We start from the raw sequence: 20,297 nt of genomic DNA on the forward strand, positions 1-20,297 counted from the left end.
TCTCTGCTTATGGATATAAGAAAGTGAAAATTTAGAAATTTAGAAATTTAGATAGCGCAACGCTACGAGTCTTTCTTCGACGAGTCAAAGGAACACTTTTAATTTTAGTCCAACTTTCAGAATGAATCTTGCGTTTTTTCTGGAATTTTTTTCTTTATTTTTAAAGAAAATTTACAAAGATTTACTATTGCAAGGATAAGAGAAATTCGAAGTGAACAAGAAAGCAGTATTTCCTGTCTCGAGTGAAAGAAAAGAAAATTAAGACGTAAATTACGAAAAGTAATTACTATTAGAAGTGTGCGTATAGATGTTTCGAGAATAACTACGGACGATTTCCTTATAGGGAAAGTTAAAGAAAATGTTGTTTCTTTTGTCGTGGGTGATGGTGTGAGTATGAGTGCATGAGACTGGATGTGTGTGTGTCGGATGCGTGCTTGTGGCGTACGTGACCGAAAGCAAGGAGATCATACGATCAATTGCCATCCGCGAGGTTGCGAAGTGGGGATTCAAAAGAAAGGAAAAATTAAGAAAAAAGACATTACAAAGAAATGACGAATGACGATAGGGGGTATTAATGCGTATGTGTAACGAAAGGCGAGCGCACTGTATGTATTGTTTTGATAAACTATAAAGAATGTATTTTGTACGACGAAAGATTTTGTTAGAAGTACGACGAATAACACAAAGAGCTAAATACGACTTTGTAAGAGATAATTTCGTTAAAAAAAAACGTTAAAATTAACATAAAACACGAAAATACTTAATTAGTAATTTGGTCAATTGTAGACAATTACGAGTTTATCCTATCAAATTGTATCTTTAAATATATATATAATATATATCTTCTCTTTTTTTCTTTTATTACTAACAAAGAGACGGTTAGTGGGTCACATCTCAGATTTTGTTCAAATTTTGACACTTGTAGTACTCTATGAGAATATTCATTGTGCTTTTAAACGTAGCGTATATATTCAGCCGTTTGTGAAAAAACGCGGATTGAAATTTCATATAGATACGTATTCCTTTAACTGTAGTAGTGTAGTAGTCAACAATAATGTGTGTGTCTCTGATGTTACCGATATCTATATCTTATCTCGACTGTGCGTGAATGGGCAAAGGGGCAAGGGCAAAGTATGTTTTCAAAGTCGGTTAAGGAGCCAGTCAGTATAATATGACCTAACATCACGCTGATCTTCATTGTAACAGAATAACAGAATACATTTTTAAATATTAGTAATTGCATTTGTATCTTTCATATTTACAATTAATATGCATGGTTTTTGATACATTTTTCAACAAAAAATTATTTTTTGTTATTTATTATATATTATTTAATTTATAATTATTAATTCTATCACTTGCGTAGTAATGTTGATTTTTGAATTAAATTTATAACGTTAGCAAAAAAAATTCACACGCCCTATAATATTATAAAAATGCACTTTTTTTGTTTAATTATATTCCCTATAAAATTAATATAAAATACTCTAGAAAAAATAAAAAAAGAAAAAAATTTATTAGGTTAAATTCATAATAAGGAAAAAAAGAAATTAGAAAAAAAAAGGAAAACATACTTACAATAAGATGTGACTCACTGATCGACTCTTTGTAAGAGTCTTATTCAAAAAAACTTTACAATTATTATCGAAAAAACAGAAGAAAGGTTGAATACAAAATGACCAAATGAAAATAGGAGGTGTACTTTCGAAAAATTTAAGTATCAATGATGATTTGTATCTGTATATTTGTATTGAAATATTTGAATAAGGTAAAAAAGGAGAACAAATACAACAGGGTTATATGTTTCAAGATGGGTGAAGGTATGAGTGAGCGTAGGTATTGGATGAATGAGCAGAAAAGACTGTTCAGTATGTGTAAGATAAGTGGAGTCGTGGAAGCATGTGCTAGATTGGTGAGAAAAGTTGGAAAGGCGGAGTAAAGCGTAGGGGAGAGAATCTGTTGAATTTTAGAGGGGAAAAGTGAATGAGAGAGCTGGAAGAGAGAAGAAAGGATAGAGAATTAAGAAGGAGAGGGAGAGGAGAGAAAAATAGATAGCAGAGTGAAGTAGGACAGCCTCTGTAAGATTTGATGTGCCTTTATTAGAGTGTTAAGTATATTGTTTAAACAGTTTTATGGTTTTGTTCATTGTTTATTTCTTATTATAGTTTTATGGTATTGTTCAATACATATTGTACATATTTATTTATTAGCCTAATCTTATGTTCACGAAGATAGCATTGATAATTAATGCAGATAGATTATAAGGATTTTTGTTAAACGATTATAAAGGGAATGAACCACTCAAACTCATAAATGAGAGTTAAAGAGACAGTTAAAATTATAAAGTATACAATAGTTTTAACACGTAATTAATAAAATTAGGCTAATAAAATCAGATTTTTTAAATATTTTATCTTAACTATTTTTGAAAAAATTACTTTTCAAAAATGCCCTGATATTTAGAAGTAGATATTAATAATTTAACAAATTTTCAATAATTATGGGTTCATTGTTTTGAATTGTCTTTCTTTCTCTCTCTTTTTCAGTATTATTTTTTTCAATAATTTATACATAGTAAAATATATACATATTATAATATGATAATGTCAACATACAACTATCCACATACGCAACATCTATACAATAATCTTTCATGCTTAGGTTAGCAAAGTTTTAAGCATACTTATATCACATATAAATTTCAAAATATTATGTTTAAAGATTAATACAATTGTTAACATTTGCTATATAATATTAACATTGCTGAAGTTTATCTTGCAATTGTGCATATCGCATTTGTAATATACGTTCACGTTCAGTTTGTCTATTAACATCTTCAATAAGAGCATTGACTCTCCTCGGAACTGCTGCTTCCTCTTGATTTTGTAAAAATTTAAATGTTGAAAGTTCCAAATGGGCTTGTTCTATTTGTTCGTACAAATCGTGTAATTGTTTGATTAAGACTTGTGCTCTGGTCTAAAAAAAAGTCATGTTAAGATTACAACTAATGTCAATATTTAACTATATATTTAACTATATATATTAAATAATTACCTGATAGCCTCCTGTTAAAATTTTCAATTTTTTTTCCATTCTAGCAGCTTTTTTAGCTTCACCAGTCATATGCATCCGATTTTCTTCTAATTTTCTTTCGCAAGCTTCTACTCTATCTTTTTTGGAGGCTAAGGTTGTTCTTGTATACCGCTTTTGTGTTTCCTAATATAATATCTGCGATAAACACTCTTCCCACACTGTTGTATATGCATCTAAACTTAAATCTCCATGCGCCATACCATCTTTAACAACATTCATTTCATCGGTGAGTAATTTTTTCGCTGCATCCAATTCCTCTTCCTCAAAATTCATATAAGGATGTTGTTCGAGATATGCTTGTGCTTGAGCTAAAGAGTTGGAAGCACTCTTTCTATTCTGTTGCATAGGATTTTGAAGCGCATCATATTGCATCATTGTAATCATTTCCCTTTTAATTAGCTCTTCTGCTCGTTGCATATCCGTTAGTGGAGTATCCATGAAAGGCCTTAAAATATTCATGTTAACGTCAACTGGCCTTGGCAAATCCCGTTGTATAACTTGTGATCTACGAGCTAATTCCCTTTTCTTTTGTTCCAGCAATTCTTGTTGTTGTCTAACATCTATATCAGCTTGATCTTCAATTATGTCATTTGCAAGAGTAGAGGTATTTTCATCTATAGTTTCATCATCAGGAACAACTATTTCGTAATCGTTACGTGGTGTTGGCAATGCTATTAAGCCTGCACGTAATTGTTCTTTAGCTTGTTTCTGTATCACTGGTGTTTCTGACCCAGAAATACCATCATCAGGATTAATGCTAAGTTTATCACGAATTGGTGTTGCCAAAACTCCATTTTGCAGTCGCGAAGATGCTGGTGTATTAAACGAATTCAAGGGTGTTCCGTCGCTACGCTGAGAACGGAAAGGAGTTGCTAGAATAGTATTTGGAGTTGCAATAGCATTTGTTACAGGTACAATGCCAGAAAAATCAGAATTATTTAACGGTGTGTTTAAGCCACCTTTCAATGGAGTATCAACATGTGTCAGAGCCATAACATTTTGAGCTTCTTGAAGAATTTTATCTTGCGCAGCTGGAGTTCTGGGAGTTACAGCAACATTTGTTGGAAGAGAATAATCAGCTAATAAACTATCCGATAATGTAATTCCACTTTCGGTAGCAACTTCACGTGCAACCTCTGATGCACGTCCAAGTTTAACCACTTGTTGTAACTCTTGATCAGAAATCTGTGGTTCAGGTAAAACAAGTTTACTTCTTTTCTTCACTGGTTCTTCATTATTAAGCATTCCCATTGGAATATCATTTTCTTTCCGCTGCTTCAGTTTTTGCTTATCTTTCCTACGTTCCATTTCTTCCTTTTCCTGTTTATGATCTCCATCTAATTGTTGTTGTCTCATTTTAGAAAAATCTATTGCAAGTGGATCTATATGTTCCTTAGAAGTATCATAAAATCCTGGAGCAGGACGTTTTTCAAAAGGTATTTCAGAATTATAATTAAGTCCACGCTTGCGCTTATTCTTTTGCGACACTGTTATCCCAGCAGCGCGTAATTCCCTACGCTTTTGTAAAGCTGCAAGCCTGCGTGCTTCTTCTAATTGTTTTTCGCGAGCTTTTCGTTTAGCTTTTTTCCCTTGAGTATTAGCGAGTCTTGCACGAGCCTCGGACAACATTTCCAATTCATCCTCGTCCATGTCTTTAGGATCAGGCCTGGCAGGTTTTGTCTCAGGATTAGGATCTATTTCACCCGGCTTTAGTTTACGAGGATCATCAGCTGCATCGTCTCCTTCCTCTTTTTTTTGTGCTTGGTCTAATAAATATTCGTACCTTTCTAAGCATTGTGCTGCTGTACGTCCTACAATAGGAGCTATAGTTCTCCACTGCGTTGGCATGAGTTTGGCTAAATGTAAAAGCTTTTCATCTTCTTCTCTGCTCCATTCTGTTTTTTTAATACTCGGATCTAACCATTCAAACCAACGTAGTACCGGTAGTAATCACCGCCAAAATCGTAATGCAAGGTTTATGGCAATTAAAATCATCGTGGGACGAAGAAGTCCCAGCCGATATGAACGAGATGTGGCAAACTTTTCGACGAAACCTCCCCACGCTCGAGAAGATAAGATTCACGCGAAACGTCGCGGGCAACGGAAAAGAAATAGAAATGCACGGTTTCTGCGATGCGAGCGAAAAGGCTTACGGCGCGTGTATATACGTGAAAACCATGGGAAAGAATCCCCGAGTATCGTTACTTTGCGCAAAATCAAGGGTAGCTCCGCTGAAAACACAATCTCTCCCGCGTTTAGAACTTTGCGGCGCATTAGTACTCTCGCGATTGTTTAAGGCCACAAAGAACGCTCTACGTAGAAGTAACATTCGTCGTACAATATTTTGGTCAGATTCGGCAATAGTATTACATTGGATTAACACTCTGCCGCACACCTTAAAAACTTTTTTGTCACATCGCGTAGCTGAAATTCAGGAAAACACAGCCCGCGAGCTGTGGCGACATGTACCATCCGAACATAACCCCGCGGATTTAATATCTCGAGGCGTTACCCCCACTGAACTTCGTGAAAATAAAATATGGAAGTCAGGACCGGCGTGGCTCGTTAAACCGGAATCAAATTGGCCACATAGTCGATTATAACCAATCGAAATTCCAGAAATAAGAAGGATTGCAACGCACGCGATATTGAACACTCCATTTAATTTATTTACGCGGTATTCTTCATTCATAAAGTTAAAACGGGTAATAGCTTATTGCGTTAGGTTCGCACGCAACTCGCGCAATACAAAAGAAAAAAGGATAATAGGCGAATTAACGGTAGACGAATTAAAGGACGCAGAATCAATTGCTATTAAATATGTGCAAAAAGAAGCATTCTCCGAGATCATCGAACGTATCAAATCTAAGAAAGAGGTTTGCGCGTCGTTTTCTGTACTTAACCCTTTTATTGATAGTCTGGGAATAATAAGAGTAGGAGGTAGATTAGCCAAAAGTAATTTGCCATACGAACGAAGACATCCGGCATTGCTGCCCAAGGATCATGCGATTACGAACGCGATAATACGTGAAAAACATTTTCAGATAGGTCACGGTGGTACGCAAGCCACATTGAATGCTATTCGCGAATCGTTTTGGCCAATAAACGGGCGAACTAGCGTAAAAAGAGTAATATATAAGTGTATCATGTGTCGGCGGTTAAAACCCACCACGCCTCAATATCCAATGAGTGATTTACCAGCGAATCGTCTATTACAAAATCGTCCATTTCTCCATACCGGCGTAGATTTTTGTGGACCGTTATTTATAAAGGAAAAGCAACATCGGAATCGTGGTCGCGTTAAGATATACGTAGCAGTATTCGTTTGCTTTAGCACTAAGGCCGTACATCTAGAACTCGTGAGCGATTTAACAACTGAAGCCTTTTTAGCAGCCTTACATAGATTTATGGCACGTCGTGGTAAATGTTCGGACATATATTCTGACAATGCGACAAATTTTGTAGGTTCCGCGAACGAATTGGAGGCCCGTGTATCGCGAAGTTTAGCAAACGAAGGAATAAAGTGGCATTTTATCCCATCATTTCGGAGGTCTGTGGGAAGCGGCGGTAAAATCATTTAAGCATCATTTAGTACGAATTATCGGCGATACTTTATTAGGGTACGAAGCGTTATTAACTTATGTTTTAGAAATAGAGGCAATCCTTAATTCCCGTCCTATCACTCCCCTGTCTAATGATCCAAATGATCTTCGTGCTCTCACACCTGGCCATTTTTTAATTGGTGAATCATTGACGAGTTTACCAGAAGATGATTATCGGGATATACCATCTGGACGTCTATCACAATGGCAACATGTCCAGCAGATGAAACAACATTTTTGGAATCGTTGGAACAAGGAATATTTAAATGAACAGACAGTTAGAAAAAAGTGGCACAGAGGTACAACCGACGACATAAGCCCGGGTACTTTAGTCATTCTCCGCGAAGATAACTCCCCACCTCTTAAATGGCCTTTAGAACGCGTTACGGAAGTACATAAAGGTTCCGACGGTATAGCACGCGTGGTAACTGTGAAAACCACCAACGGTCTTTTAAAACGCGGTATGAAACGTCTTTCTCCTTTGCTGTACGATGCATAAAAATTTTGAATTGAGATTTAGTAGAAGTAATTATTATTTATGTTTAATACATCTGTAATATCTTGTTATGTGAATGTATGTATTTGAATGTATGCATTTGATAATGTATATGTAAGTGTGTGTGTAGCGTGTTGATCGGTGCCCGTTCAAGGGGGGCGGTATGTTGCGTAATCCTTTTTTTTTTTTTCGTCAGGGGGAAAGACCTTCAAAAGGCCCCCTGGGCCCGGTACCCAAGGGAGTATCGGATTTCTACCGACTAAAAAACCCACCTGGTGCAAATCATTCATTCGCTGGATGGGAGAGGCGGATCCGTGATATATGTCACAAAAACACACCCACTCTCCCATCCCGATGAGCCTGGCCGGTGTTTTGCCATGCTCTCTTCATTCATACAAAACACTCACACCTTAAAACTAACTAACTACTGCGCCTCACGGTCTTCCGGAGGCGCAACTTACTCTACCTATATATGTATATGTACAAACCCGACCATCCATCCCAAGATGCACTGGTCGGGTTCACGCATCCCATGCATCCGCATGCAACACTCATCTCGGGGGAAGCGACGCGCTAGACCGGGCCAGGCGCCGCCAAAGCTGCCCGGAGCCTCGCCCGGGGGGGCCGCCTAGGAGCTAGTCTCTTTTGCGGCCCAGCATACATTCTTCTCCTATTGAGAAATTCTCTTTCTCTCACTATGTTGCGTAATCCTACGCAAGCGAGTGAATGAAAATCATCTGGACGTTTCGAGCCGTATCGACGCGTGCCGAGATATAGCGACAAAGAAACATCCTAGTTACGGTGTAACAAAGGAGCGCAGCGAGCTCCTTGCAGGGCGCTTTCGTTCTTCTAGCACGCGTTCTCCCACCATTTCTATTAGTCCAATCATATGCATCGACAGCTACGTTATCTAGCTTTTCGGTAATTGGCCCTTTAATTCGTGTATAACCAATTTCGACGAGTTGCTTCGTTTTCATTGCCAACTTCTAACTTCACCGAACAAAGCCGCAACAGGCAGGCGTACCTGCCTTTTACCTCACACTCATTCGGTGTATGAGATAAAATATCCTTGATGGTCGATAGAAGGTTAGACAACACCTTTCTTCTCTAAATTTCCTAGGAGAAAGAAGAACTCTACCTAAAACCTCGATAAAAAGAGTATAAAGTAACTTATTTTTAAAGCTCTTAAGGATCAAAATTTATTTATTAAATTCTTCCACGCTATGGGATAATTATCTGCGGTAATTTCGAGCGTACGTATCTTCTCTGCGGCCGGTCCCGATAAACATGATTTTAGATAGCTAAACTTTTGTATATCCCGAAGTTCGGAATTCTTTCCTATCACCGATTGGAACGCGTCCACAAAACTCGGCCATTCTTCGTGTTGCCCGTCGAACCGAGGCAACTGCACCGCTGGTATCCTATAATTATTTTCTATGGACGGATTGTTAGTCACTATGCCCGTATGAGAAGTCAAACTCGCGGCCGCTGAATTTGTACTTTGGACGCTTATTGTTTCGAATCTTTCTACTACTAACTCGGCTTCGGCTTTGATCTCGAAAGCGATTTCTAAATTTGAGTTAATCTCCTCAAATAATGCTTGTTCGATATTTTCAGGCGGCGCTTCTAATATTTCCTTCAGTATCACTATATCTTTATCGAGTTCGATGATTCTAACCTTTAATTTTTTAATATCAAGCGGATTTGCGCGATCTACTTCACTTAATAATTTTTTAACTTGTTCGATTCTCCTTTTAATATGACTGTATCTCAATGTAACGCGTTCGACCTCACTACGCGATTTAGTCGAACGAGGCATTTTCACGACAAAGGCGGAAGGTTAAAGAGAAAAGAGGGGGAATATGTTCGTGTTATTATATATATATATATATATTATATATATATTATGTATATTATAATATGTTCGTGTAAAATAATAAAAAATAAAGTTACTCTTTACGTGAAATAAACTTCATGACATTGTGTATACGCAAGGCTGTTCTTAAAGAAGATAAATGAAATATCCGGAAAGAAATATAATAGCACAGTAAACTTGATTTTAAAATCAAATGTTAGAGTATATATATATTGGTACACATACCAACTTCCAAGATACAGCTCAAGTTTATGGAAATCTTAATTCTATCTATCTGTCCTTCTTCTGCCATACGTGTCTATGTATATTAATATTATTTGGATATACTAATTAATTGGTTAGCTTCCTAATTAATTGTTCTTTCTATAAAATCTTCTTTACTCCGTTACTAAAATTAGATAACATATTTCTCTGTTATTTTTACGTAACAATACGTAATAAATGATTTAACAATCCTCGCTAAAAGTTTTATCACGAAGTGTTTATCGATTGATAAAAAAGTTCGACTTTGGTTCAATGATTTTTTTTTGTTGAATATTATCGATACCAGAACTCGAACGTGATCTAAAATTGTCTTATATATTTAAATCGAATCTTAATAAAAGTTATTACTTTACTTTCTTTTTTCAAATCTGTTTTATATACTTATACAATATTGTGACGTCCCGCCACGCATATCTTCTTCAATTTTTTCACAGTAGAATAATATTAACATTATTACAGTGATTTATATAAATTTCAACCGAACCATTTTCAGTAGTAAGTACCGAAAACAATTACAACAGTAGTATTGATAAGGGATTAACTTATCATAACCAATTTATAAAATGCACGTAACAATTGTTCTCGAAACCTAGTTGATTTTATTAAAACATATGTCTTCTAACGATACAAAAGCAACCACGATAAATCATTGGAAAATGCCCAAAAATTCGATAAGCCATGTGCCTGCCCCCTACCATCAACCCTTGTTCGTAAACACGTGCTAATCATAAAATACCGTAGGCCGCGTTGCCAGGAGGATCGGAGAACGTGAAATCTAAGATCGAAAGGACCAACTTTCTCCTATTGTCTCCGGGACCCCATTGTCGCCATGAATACATTGCCATTCACTTAATAAAGAAATCTCTGTTAGAATCCTCGCCATGAAAGACATAAATATGTAAACTCCCCAGAACATAATATTTCATAAAGCCGACAAACTGAACTAACTAACTCCTCTCCTCTTGTCCGACTGCCTTTTTATACTTTTCCGTCAAACAACGGAGCATCGGCCCCCCTCCATGGGTGACGCATACAGCCTATGTTCTTCACATTTAATCTTAAGAATATCGATGCTTAATCAAACATCCGCACGCACTCACACTAGTGCAGGCGCCAACGCGCACGAACCTGCATAAGCGTTTACAAATATTAAACTAAAACTAATCGTCACCCGACCGATAGACTAAACTTAAACAATTATGAACTAAAAGAAATGCGTAGAACTTTCTCGAATGATTTTAATGGAAAAATATGGAAGATCCTCAAATAGTTTAGACTTGAATCCTCGAAACTCAGAAATACTAAAACAATTGCTGAAATACGAATCCTCTATGTATACTCGTACGACGAAAGAATAAATGAAAAAGGAATTATAGAAATATTATTAATGAATAATTAAAAAAGGATTATTATATGAATATCGTCGAAACTAATTAAATAAGATTCGAATGTTATAGGAAGGAAAATGACTGCATGTTATAAGGATAAACGATGGAAATATGTAAAGGAAATATTAAATAAGACTTAGATTTTAAGAAACTGTATTAATTATCTACGTAATGTTAATGAAAATATGTGAGCCTTCACAAGAATGTTCTAGAAGCTGTGGTGCATCAGGAAGGCTTGGGTTGGCTTGCGCCAAAAGGGTGGAGAAAGGACAATCCCCTCCACGACAGAATCTCTGGTCCCTATGAAAACTAGGAGGGCTTTGCCCTCACACCTTCACTCTGACCTTAGTTATAGTAATTAGCTGTGCTTTGTTGTTTTGTAAAAAACAGAAAAAAAACAGCATCATGTCAGTAACTGCATCAGTTTTTTCTTTTTGTACAAAAATTTCAAGAAAGATCGAATTTCTTCTTTATATTCACTCATTTTCAAGTGACAATAACTTTTTATCTAATAAATGAATAACACAACTTTTTTGTTTTTTATTTTTGAAGTTAATTACTTTATGCTATGTCACCTTTCAAATTCATTCATTTATTACCAGATCCGATTAATATTACCAGAATTATGCGATAGCAAAACTTCCTATCGGGAAAATACGAAAAAGTTTCTCCCAAATTCAATATTTGAAGAGATATCTAATACAGTACTAATACGATATTGAAACAACGAATTGATTTATAATGAACATATGTTGACTACTAAACTAACAATAGACTAATAATACTAATAATACATTAAATTCATTAAATCAATGAAAAAAAAAGAATAAATGGTAAAATTTTGGTAAATTTGTTCTATGAATAATACAAAGAAGAACGGAATTTTATCGATTACTTTTATTTTCATAATGTTACACGATATTTTTATATTTACATACACATGAAAATAGCCGGAAGCTATTCTGAAATTTTTGCTTCCATGGTATCGTTAGAATCTACTTGTCCACGTTACGTTCTATCGTGACTTTCGTACGAGTATCCCAACGTTAGTTCTCGAGAAAAAGCTTATTGCGTCGTAGTCATAGAAATTTAGTAGAAAAGAAAATCTACGAAGCTAGATTATTCGTGTATTACTATTACGAGTATTATTACTATTACGAGTCACCCTCTGCACGTGTGTTAGAGAAATCTTAAAATCAAAAGAAAAATCATACTCGAATTTATCTTTCGATCATTTCGATAGAGAAAATGAAAGATTACAAAACATTTGGATACGTTCATTGTATCCTAAAATAAATGAACACATTGATATTTCAAGGTTACTCTTATATTTCCATTTCCTTTCAAACAGACATTCCAAAAGTAAGAAAAATTTTTCTTTGAAAAATCAACAAAATCTTTAGCTTGACAAATTTGGAAGTACTCTTGCACGGTGGTAAACCCTCCTAAAGGGAAATTATTCTTTGTGTTTCTCCTCTTCCTGAATTAAAAAGTTCATACCTGAGGATTAAAATATCATTTAATTTTCTTTCAATCGTAATTATCAATAGCGACAAAAGGAAGACCAACAATTGGTTTTGTCCCTTTTCGATACTTTTTACAGTAAAGGACAGAAAAAACAGAAACCTTTTGCTTCCTTATTCTTCCTATTCTTCCTTCACCAATGCATGTGCCCTGCACGTGCAGGATCAACAATTAGGAACTTTCCCGTAAAACTTTCCCTTTTTTACAATGGCGCATATTGTTTTGGTCAAGGTTTCCACCACCATGAATTCAAAATTCATTCAATTTTTAACCCCTCTCCTGATACCTCCTGAACCTGGAACCCTATAAAAACCACTTCCCAAAAAGTTTTTCCTTATTACTGTCTTGCCCATCGAAGCTAATAGTCGTTCTTGCCAAGAAACGTTCTTGCCTTGTTCAAGTTTAAGTTGTCGAGTTGAGTTGTTCGAGCTCCATCGATTTTCATTTGGGAATCCTAAGTGATACATCAAATTCGTTTCTTCGTTTAACGAAGAATCATCCAACGTGCAACTTCCTCGTGCTCGTGCTCGTGCTCGTGTTCTTATTTTTCTTAATCAACGAGGTAAGGTATTTTAATAATTACACGAAAAATCTCTATCTTACGTACGAGATAAGGACATAGTGTTCGTTGCTGAAAGTGAAACAAAAGATCTAACGAATAATTTTCAATTTGTTTTAGAAATATATTCGACAAAATGAAGGATACCACTGTCAAAGAAGATTTGGAATACTTCGTATCTAAAGCTATTAAACTAATTGCTAAGTTCGATCCAAGTAACAATGAATTTATTTGTTGGGAGCAAAAATTTAATAGAACCACGCGTAGAATTGAGCTACCGGATGACATGAAAGTATCTTTCCTATTAAAACTGATTGAACCTCATGTTTTAACCGACGTCGAGAAAGAAACAGGATTAAGTCTTACAGAACTAAGTAATTCCTCGTACAAAGATCTTGCACATATATTACAAGATACTTTCAAAGAAGTTCCGGTATACGAGTTGTATAGAAGAACGTTCAGAAACCGAAAGCAAAGAGAGAACGAATCGACATCAAGTTTTCTTTACACGCTTGAAATTATGTGCAATAATTGTAATTTTGGACGTCTTAGAGAGGCTGCCATAAAAATACAATTTTGTAACGGTTTAAGAAATGAATTGATTCAATCTGTATTATGGAAACTGCAGGAATTAAACGCGGAAGAAATGCTAGATATTGCAAAAGAAATGGAACTCCATGACAGATACGAAGCCATGGGAATTCATTATCCTTATCCGGATATAGTTTATAATGTACTCAATTAACTTTTATTTTAACTTTTTACCTTTGTTTTTTTTTTACCTTTTAACTTTTAACTTATTTTTCATGTAGAAAATTTTATAGTTGTTTTATATAAAATATAACTTTATATTGATTGTATTATATTGTATTATTTAAAACATTGTATACCAAAATTAAACAACACTTTTGATAATATATACGAGTTATTTTTATTTTTCCGAGGGGTCAGTTTGATGGGTAATGATCTTTCTATAGATAAATACATATCGATTTTGAAATATATTTTCAAGAAAAATAGAGTGAGAAACAAATGGAATAGAAAGATAAATAAGCGAAACCGATAAAAACGATCGAGATTCTCTAGTGGATTATAAACTTGTATGTACATGAACACACGTCTATATGATAATCGTCAAATCGAAAGAGTAGGAAATTCGCCATAGCTTCGGAAAGATATATACCTATTATGATTGTTTTCGTTGCAACCAATACCCATGTACGTCTATCGATTTAGAAAATTTAGTGACTTTCCAGGATTTTTCGAAAATATCGTCGTATCATCCTATATCTCGACAAATTTCGTTTCAATTTCACGAGACACGTTATATATGTCATCAAGCATTCTCCTCTTTTTTCTTGTTTTATTTTCGCGCCACCGCTCAGGAAAACCCCTCAGGGAACATCGCCTTTTTTCTTTCAGGAATGTAAGATCGTCGAAAAAAGCTGATCACTCGTCATCAAGCAGTGGGATGGGGGGGTGGGAACAGGTTTCTTTATCAACTATAATCTATGTTAAAATAAAAGTTATAATAATTATAATAATAATAATAATAATAATAAGAAAAAGAAGGGTAGTTATGCTCTGTTTGTGGACTTTCCTCATATTTTATTAGGTCGTTTGTTATCTCATCTGTTTGTTCCTTGTGTTTTACGTTTTTTTAGTTTGTCTATTGTTCTTTGTACTTCTCCAGATGAGATAGTGTAGACATTTAGTGCCATCTCTTATTCTTCGTCGCATCTGTTGTAAGTCTCCTTCGTCTTGTTTTTGTACATCTCTGGGAAATGTTTTTCCCATTCATCTGTTGTGATTTTGGCGTTCTGTACGAATTCGTTTACCTGTTTCGTTACAAGTGTTAGATATCTATGATACAATGATTTCCATTGAAAGTACAGTATTATAAATTTGTTATGATAAGTAAAGCAAAAAATAAGTTCTACGCTATGATTGGAATTTGTTCGCTAAGGCACAATGGCAAATATGTCAACAAAAAGTTATATATGTTTCAATTGAATGTAAAAAATAATCAATTTAGTATCAAATTAAATAATAAATGAAATAACTAATTAATCCAAATAAATGTAATCTTATTCTTCCATTCGAATTAAAATATATTCCCTTTTATTATGCCTATTTGAAAACTCTAGCTTATCGGTTGTGTCAAATAGTCATCATTTTTTCCATATCATTTTTAATTTCAAGAAATTCTTGTCCATTGAAATCTATAACACCCTTCAAATATTATTTATTTTCTACTAATATCATACTTTTTAAATACTTTACAATTTTTAGAATAACTATTCCTTGTGTAAAACACTTTTGGTTAAATTTTCCTTTCTTCTAATTAATACTTAAAATTGAAATGCAAGAAACAAAGCTCTTAAACTTTCATACTACGCTTTTCTCTTTCCTTCGCATACGATAGACGCGCTTATGGTGTGAGAGTGAGGGAGTAGGAACGATTCTCCCTCTCTATACTTAACGAGCGAGGAGGACAGAACGTCGTTTCTACTCTTTCCCTCGCATACGATATACCGAAGGTTTTGCGCATGTGCAGCGTGACGCTTCTCTCCTACCAACAAACGTGGCAATTAGGAAGATAGAGAGAGAGAATCGTCCTACTCTCTCACTCTCACGCGTCTACCGCGTTTTATTCAAAGTGACTGTGAATAAGTAACGTGAGAAATGGAGAAAAAAACTCGGACGAAGTATTCATTAATTCAATTTTTTAACGAAAAACGAATTTTGAAAATCGAGGTATCTTATTGGTATAATTAAAATTTATTTTGTTTATTATGACTAACATTCAAATAAGAGCAAATTGTTTTCTGACGTATAGATAACAAATATTAAAACCAACGTATCTAGAGATTTTACTTTTAATTTTTCAAGCATCGATGTGATTTTTGGAACTTATTAAAACGGATGAAAAGTAGTCATTTTTGTGATAGAATTAGTTTTTGATAGTAATAGGTAAAATAACATAATATAAAAATAAATAATATAAAAATAACATAAAATATTATATTTTTCTGCTTTTAACTGTGATGTTATCATTTAAAATGTTAAGTTTATATCTTATAATTTCTTTCTCTGTTATATATTTAAACATTAATCCTATAAAAAAACTATTTTTGTTTTGTCTCTCTTATTTTAAACTTCTCAATTTCTGAAGTCAGATGCTTTTTTAACAGATTTTCTACAACGTAAACTAATATAATTTTACCAAATGAAAAAATATAACAATATAAAGGAGTATATCAATTTGAATCCTGTTGGACATTTAGAAGACAGTTACAAAACGTTTTAAGTATTGTATCAAAAATTTAAATATAAATAAATGTTCAAAAAAAGCAAATGCTCGTGTTTGCAAATAAAGGTAATTAAAGTGTAGTATATAGTATTTTTATGGTTTATTCGAATTAATAGTTTATTAGTGTATTTAATATGTAGAATAATGAACTGTTTTAATTAATTAATGAGCTAAAATTAAAATGTGCAGAAGTAACAAGTGAAAGAATTCGAGCAAGCAATAGCTGACCTATTGGAAATCCAACAAAAAGTCGTTCGTGCCAGTTTCGATTCCGCTAAGATTACAAATTTTAAGAAAGCAAAGATATGATATAGAATGGGTATATAAGTGTCTTCTAATTAGAATTAAAAGCCCCGCAGTATATGACCAACTTGGAAAAAGACAAATTTTACCCCTTCCTTGCAAAGATACTTTAAATTCTTACATCCAAAAATTGAATAGTGTTTTCGGTTTCCTAAATTATTCTTCATGTAACTATCGAATTGCTGTTGTCTCTTCCTCTTTTAGCTTTATCTCTTCTGTAAATTTGCTCCAGTGTCTTTCTTTTTATCAACTTTTCATTTGCTTTCAAATAATTACTTTTTGAAACTTTGCAATAATGTTTGAATAAAATTCATTTAAAAAATTTCAACACATTTTCTATCAAGCACACGTCTTATTGATAAAATAGCTTTAAGTGAAGGGGTTAAATTAAATTCACGTACTACAGTCAACCCTCCTATAACGCGGTGAGTGCGTACCGCGTTATATGGAAACCGCGCTATAAGAAACTCGGATTTAACCGTACAAACCAGGCTAATTCGTAGCGCGTTCTATGGAAACCGTCTACCGCGTTGTATGGAAACCGCGCTACAAGAAACGCAGAATTAGTACAAATCACATTATTCGTACCGCGTTATATGGAGACCAATAAGGACAAGATAAATTATAAATTATTTTTATTGAATTGAAGAGTTTATATAAAGAAATGATACCAAAACTAAACTGAAAAACTGTTTTCCAACAAAAACAAGAAAGACTTTTGTAAAATTTAATCTTTCAACACTCATCCTCGCTGTCAGATAATATGAGTCGCCTAATCGTCTTCTTTTAATAGGCAAAATGTCTTCCTCACTTGGCTCATCTTCACATTGGTTTTCGATTGTAGCTTTTTTTTCTAACTCCACTAAAACCTCTCTATAGGGAGCTAAGCAATTTCTTAACTCTTTTTAAACTTTGCGCTACGCACCGTTGAATGGTCAGTTTGAATGAAATGGAGTTCTAATTCTTTAGCCAAATTTAGCCCTTTTTTCACATCTTGTAAATCGACATTTGGCACCCATTCGTTTTCTTTATTTTCGTTTACCAATGGATTTGAGGTGGGTGCATCTTGGGTCATCCAAGCTTTCTTATTAGATCGCCAGAATACAGGCAATTCGGTCTTATTAATGTTTTTCATAACACAGGGAGTTGAAGAACGATTTATTATCATAGGTTTTATCATCAGGCTCCCTGATAGATTGCTGCACATATGAAGGGTGACACGTTCTTTTGAAGGTTTAAACCCCTGAGCACGCCTTTGATTTTTCAAAATGAAGGTCCTAGATGGTAGTTTTTTCTAATATAATGCCGTCTCATCGGCGTTAAAAATCTGATGAGGTGAATAGCCTCCTTCATTGATAATTCTAGCTAATTCCAGCTTATAATTCTCGGCAGCCTCAGCATCTGCTGAGGCCTGTTCTCCTTGAAACTTAATATTGTGTAATGAGTACCTTTTTTTAGTTTTTCAAACCACCCTTTACTCGCGACAAACGAATGATTTTCTAGCTCTGCAGAAGAATGCCCAATATTCCTTAAATGTTCATAGATTTTAAGTGCTTTCTGCTTGATAAGATTTCCACTGATAGGAATCTTTTTGGCTATACAGTCTTCCAACCAGATCATTAACGCCCGTTCCATTTTAACCATATTAGAATTTCGTGTGCGAGTGACACGTTTCGCACCTAACGGACAGCCATCTGCCACAGTTTTCCTTATATTGTCTGCATTTTTCTTTAGGGTTCGAATTGTAGATTCATTCAACTTGGTTGATTTTGCAACCGACGATAGATTTTCCCCACCTTCTAAACGATTTAGAATTTCGATTTTATCTTCAAGAGATATAAACTTTCTTTTTAATCCTTTCCTTGTTTCTTTCGTGTTTGACATGATGCAAATCTAGGGTTAATAATTACTTTATTATTATTATATTAGAACAAATGAAGAATATTACTTACAGTATTGTGTAATGTTGTCCAATTATAAACCACAAATTAAGCAGCAAAAAGCTGAACGAACGGACGGTGCAGAAAAATTTTTAGAAAGACTTGGTCACCAACAAAACGTGTACACTGTGAAAGAGCTCTGAGAAGACTAAAACCGATGTCGTAGACGGCTATCAGATAAGCCGGAGATAATCTTTATATAAACATATCTAGTTACTATGTCGCGATCCGATTGCCTGGACCTATATGAAACTGGCCCTAACGAACTAAACATAGGCTAAACATTCTTAGGCTACGCGGAAGGAACTTATGGGATGCTGTTGACGGAAACCGCGCTGTAAGAGTATCGTGTTATAGGAGGGCTGTCGCATTTTCAGCTTCGCGTTATATGGAAACTGCGTTCTGAGAGTACCGCGTTATAGGAGGGCTGTCGCATTTTCAGCTCCGCGTTCTGAGAGTACCGCGTTATAGGAGGGTTGAGGTTGAGTATATAATTGGATGGCATTGTTAATTTGAAAGCACATATTTTTATTAGGAGCAGAGCATTTAATGAACACTAGAGCTGCTCACGATTTAGTGTTCATGTTACAGTCTTTCCAAGGTGGCTGGGTACAAGTTGTTGGATATCTTATTATCTTTTGTTGCGTATCTTAAATAAAAATGCAGTGACTAATGAAATTTAACCTAAGTTACTTATAGAATGCGTACTGTTACTTGAAAAATCAGGATTTCATGTTGATTGAATAACTTGCGATGATGCGCAATGGAACCGCAGAGTGTGGAAACTGTTTGGAATAGAAGACCATAAATTTAGTTGTACGCATCCCTTTGATTCTATTAAAAACTTATGGTTTGTATTTGATTTTTCACATTTGCTGAAATGTTTGAGAAATAGAATAATTGATATTCTATCTTTCTGAGTGAGTAATTGAATAAATAACTAAAAAATCGTTTTTAAATTCTTATTAAATTCTTAACACTTTATTGCTTTTAAATTCTCTCCCCATTATCTAAAGCTTGAAGGTTTTTAAAAAATGAATGTACTTCTTGCAATGCAAGTATGTTGTACATTTTTTGTTATCAGTAACTGATGAATTATTTTTACATTTTTCGTTCGTAAAAATCCAAGTTTGAATTGCTTTTTATTTATATTTCTTACCCCATACAAATCAATCCATCTAATTAAATTTGTATTTTAGTTACTATCACGCCAATTAAAATTTATAATATCTATGTATAAAAACGATTATTATGAATTGCATGACTGTAATACTATGGTTGCATTTATGGAAAAGATTGTTAATTCAATTTCAGCTATGAATTCTCGAAACTCTGAAACTGCTTTATGTTCGGATATAAATTGTCAAATACAAGAGATTGATTGTAGATTGAATAAATTAAATTACAATAATTCCAGATTTTCTGTCAATTAACACGTTAATAGCTACGTCGTCTGAATTCGGATGATAGTAAAAGTTCTCATCAGGCTACATTATCCGAATTTGAGAGATGTTTATTTAATTTATGACGCTTGACTTATTGGACAATTATATCTATGCTCCCTCTCTTTTCACGTCGTTTCACAAAATTTCTTCGTTACTGTCACTTAAAAAGTTTCACTTAAAATGAGAAAAATTAGTAATTTAACTTTTTGTATTAATTTTTTTCTAAATTATTTTGATATGTTTGGCGTAGAGGTTAGTTGTATGTTATTTATGGCGAAATTAAGGGCACAAGGTTCAATTGAATAGTATTTAGTTAGTCTTACATCCACAAGAGGCATGACTATCGCTGAATGGCTTGTCCAATGGACAAGCGACGATTCTAGCAAACGGCCGATCTTTTATTAGTATAGTTTAAGCCAGATTAAGCTAGTGGTAATAGAAGCTCGAAAATTAAACTTGTCGGGTTTTCGCCTTTATTGTAAAGTACGCGACAA

At 34.4% G+C, this 20,297-nt stretch overlaps 4 protein-coding genes and 1 long non-coding RNA gene across 5 annotated transcripts; 3 read left to right on the plus strand and 2 right to left on the minus strand.

Annotated features, from left to right (window-relative positions):
• Positions 1-2,079: 2,079 nt before the first annotated feature.
• LOC122520415 (cell division cycle 5-like protein) lies at positions 2,080-5,043 on the minus strand (the record flags this gene model as incomplete). The annotated part of the gene is given in 2 exon segments (XM_043640499.1): positions 2,080-2,976; positions 3,055-5,043. Coding segments are annotated over 2 exon segments (2,211 nt in total), but the record flags the coding sequence as incomplete, so codon positions are not given.
• A 17-nt stretch (positions 5,044-5,060) lies between these two features.
• Positions 5,061-7,194, plus strand: LOC122520416. Its single transcript, XM_043640500.1, has 3 exons — positions 5,061-5,638; positions 5,819-6,660; positions 6,713-7,194. The coding sequence occupies exons 1-3, from the start codon at positions 5,061-5,063 to the stop codon at positions 7,192-7,194; spliced, it is 1,902 nt and encodes a 633-aa protein (XP_043496435.1).
• A 1,189-nt stretch (positions 7,195-8,383) lies between these two features.
• On the minus strand, positions 8,384-9,010 carry LOC122520417. The gene has a single exon (XM_043640502.1). It carries the CDS (start codon positions 9,008-9,010, stop codon positions 8,384-8,386), a length of 627 nt encoding a protein of 208 aa, XP_043496437.1.
• A 3,654-nt stretch (positions 9,011-12,664) lies between these two features.
• On the plus strand, positions 12,665-13,557 carry LOC122520430. Its single transcript, XM_043640509.1, has 2 exons — positions 12,665-12,805; positions 12,923-13,557. The coding sequence occupies exon 2, from the start codon at positions 12,939-12,941 to the stop codon at positions 13,545-13,547; it is 609 nt and encodes a 202-aa protein (XP_043496444.1). The 5' UTR covers positions 12,665-12,805; positions 12,923-12,938; the 3' UTR covers positions 13,548-13,557.
• A 1,907-nt stretch (positions 13,558-15,464) lies between these two features.
• Positions 15,465-17,118, plus strand: LOC122520427. Its single transcript, XR_006304530.1, has 3 exons — positions 15,465-15,559; positions 15,997-16,181; positions 16,305-17,118. It is a non-coding gene; the product is annotated as an uncharacterized LOC122520427 (long non-coding RNA).
• Positions 17,119-20,297: the final 3,179 nt, after the last annotated feature.

Source organism: Polistes fuscatus, unplaced genomic scaffold, assembly GCF_010416935.1.
Source record: "Polistes fuscatus isolate 324 unplaced genomic scaffold, CU_Pfus_HIC Scaffold34, whole genome shotgun sequence".
In the NCBI taxonomy this organism is placed as follows: domain Eukaryota; kingdom Metazoa; phylum Arthropoda; class Insecta; order Hymenoptera; family Vespidae; genus Polistes; species Polistes fuscatus.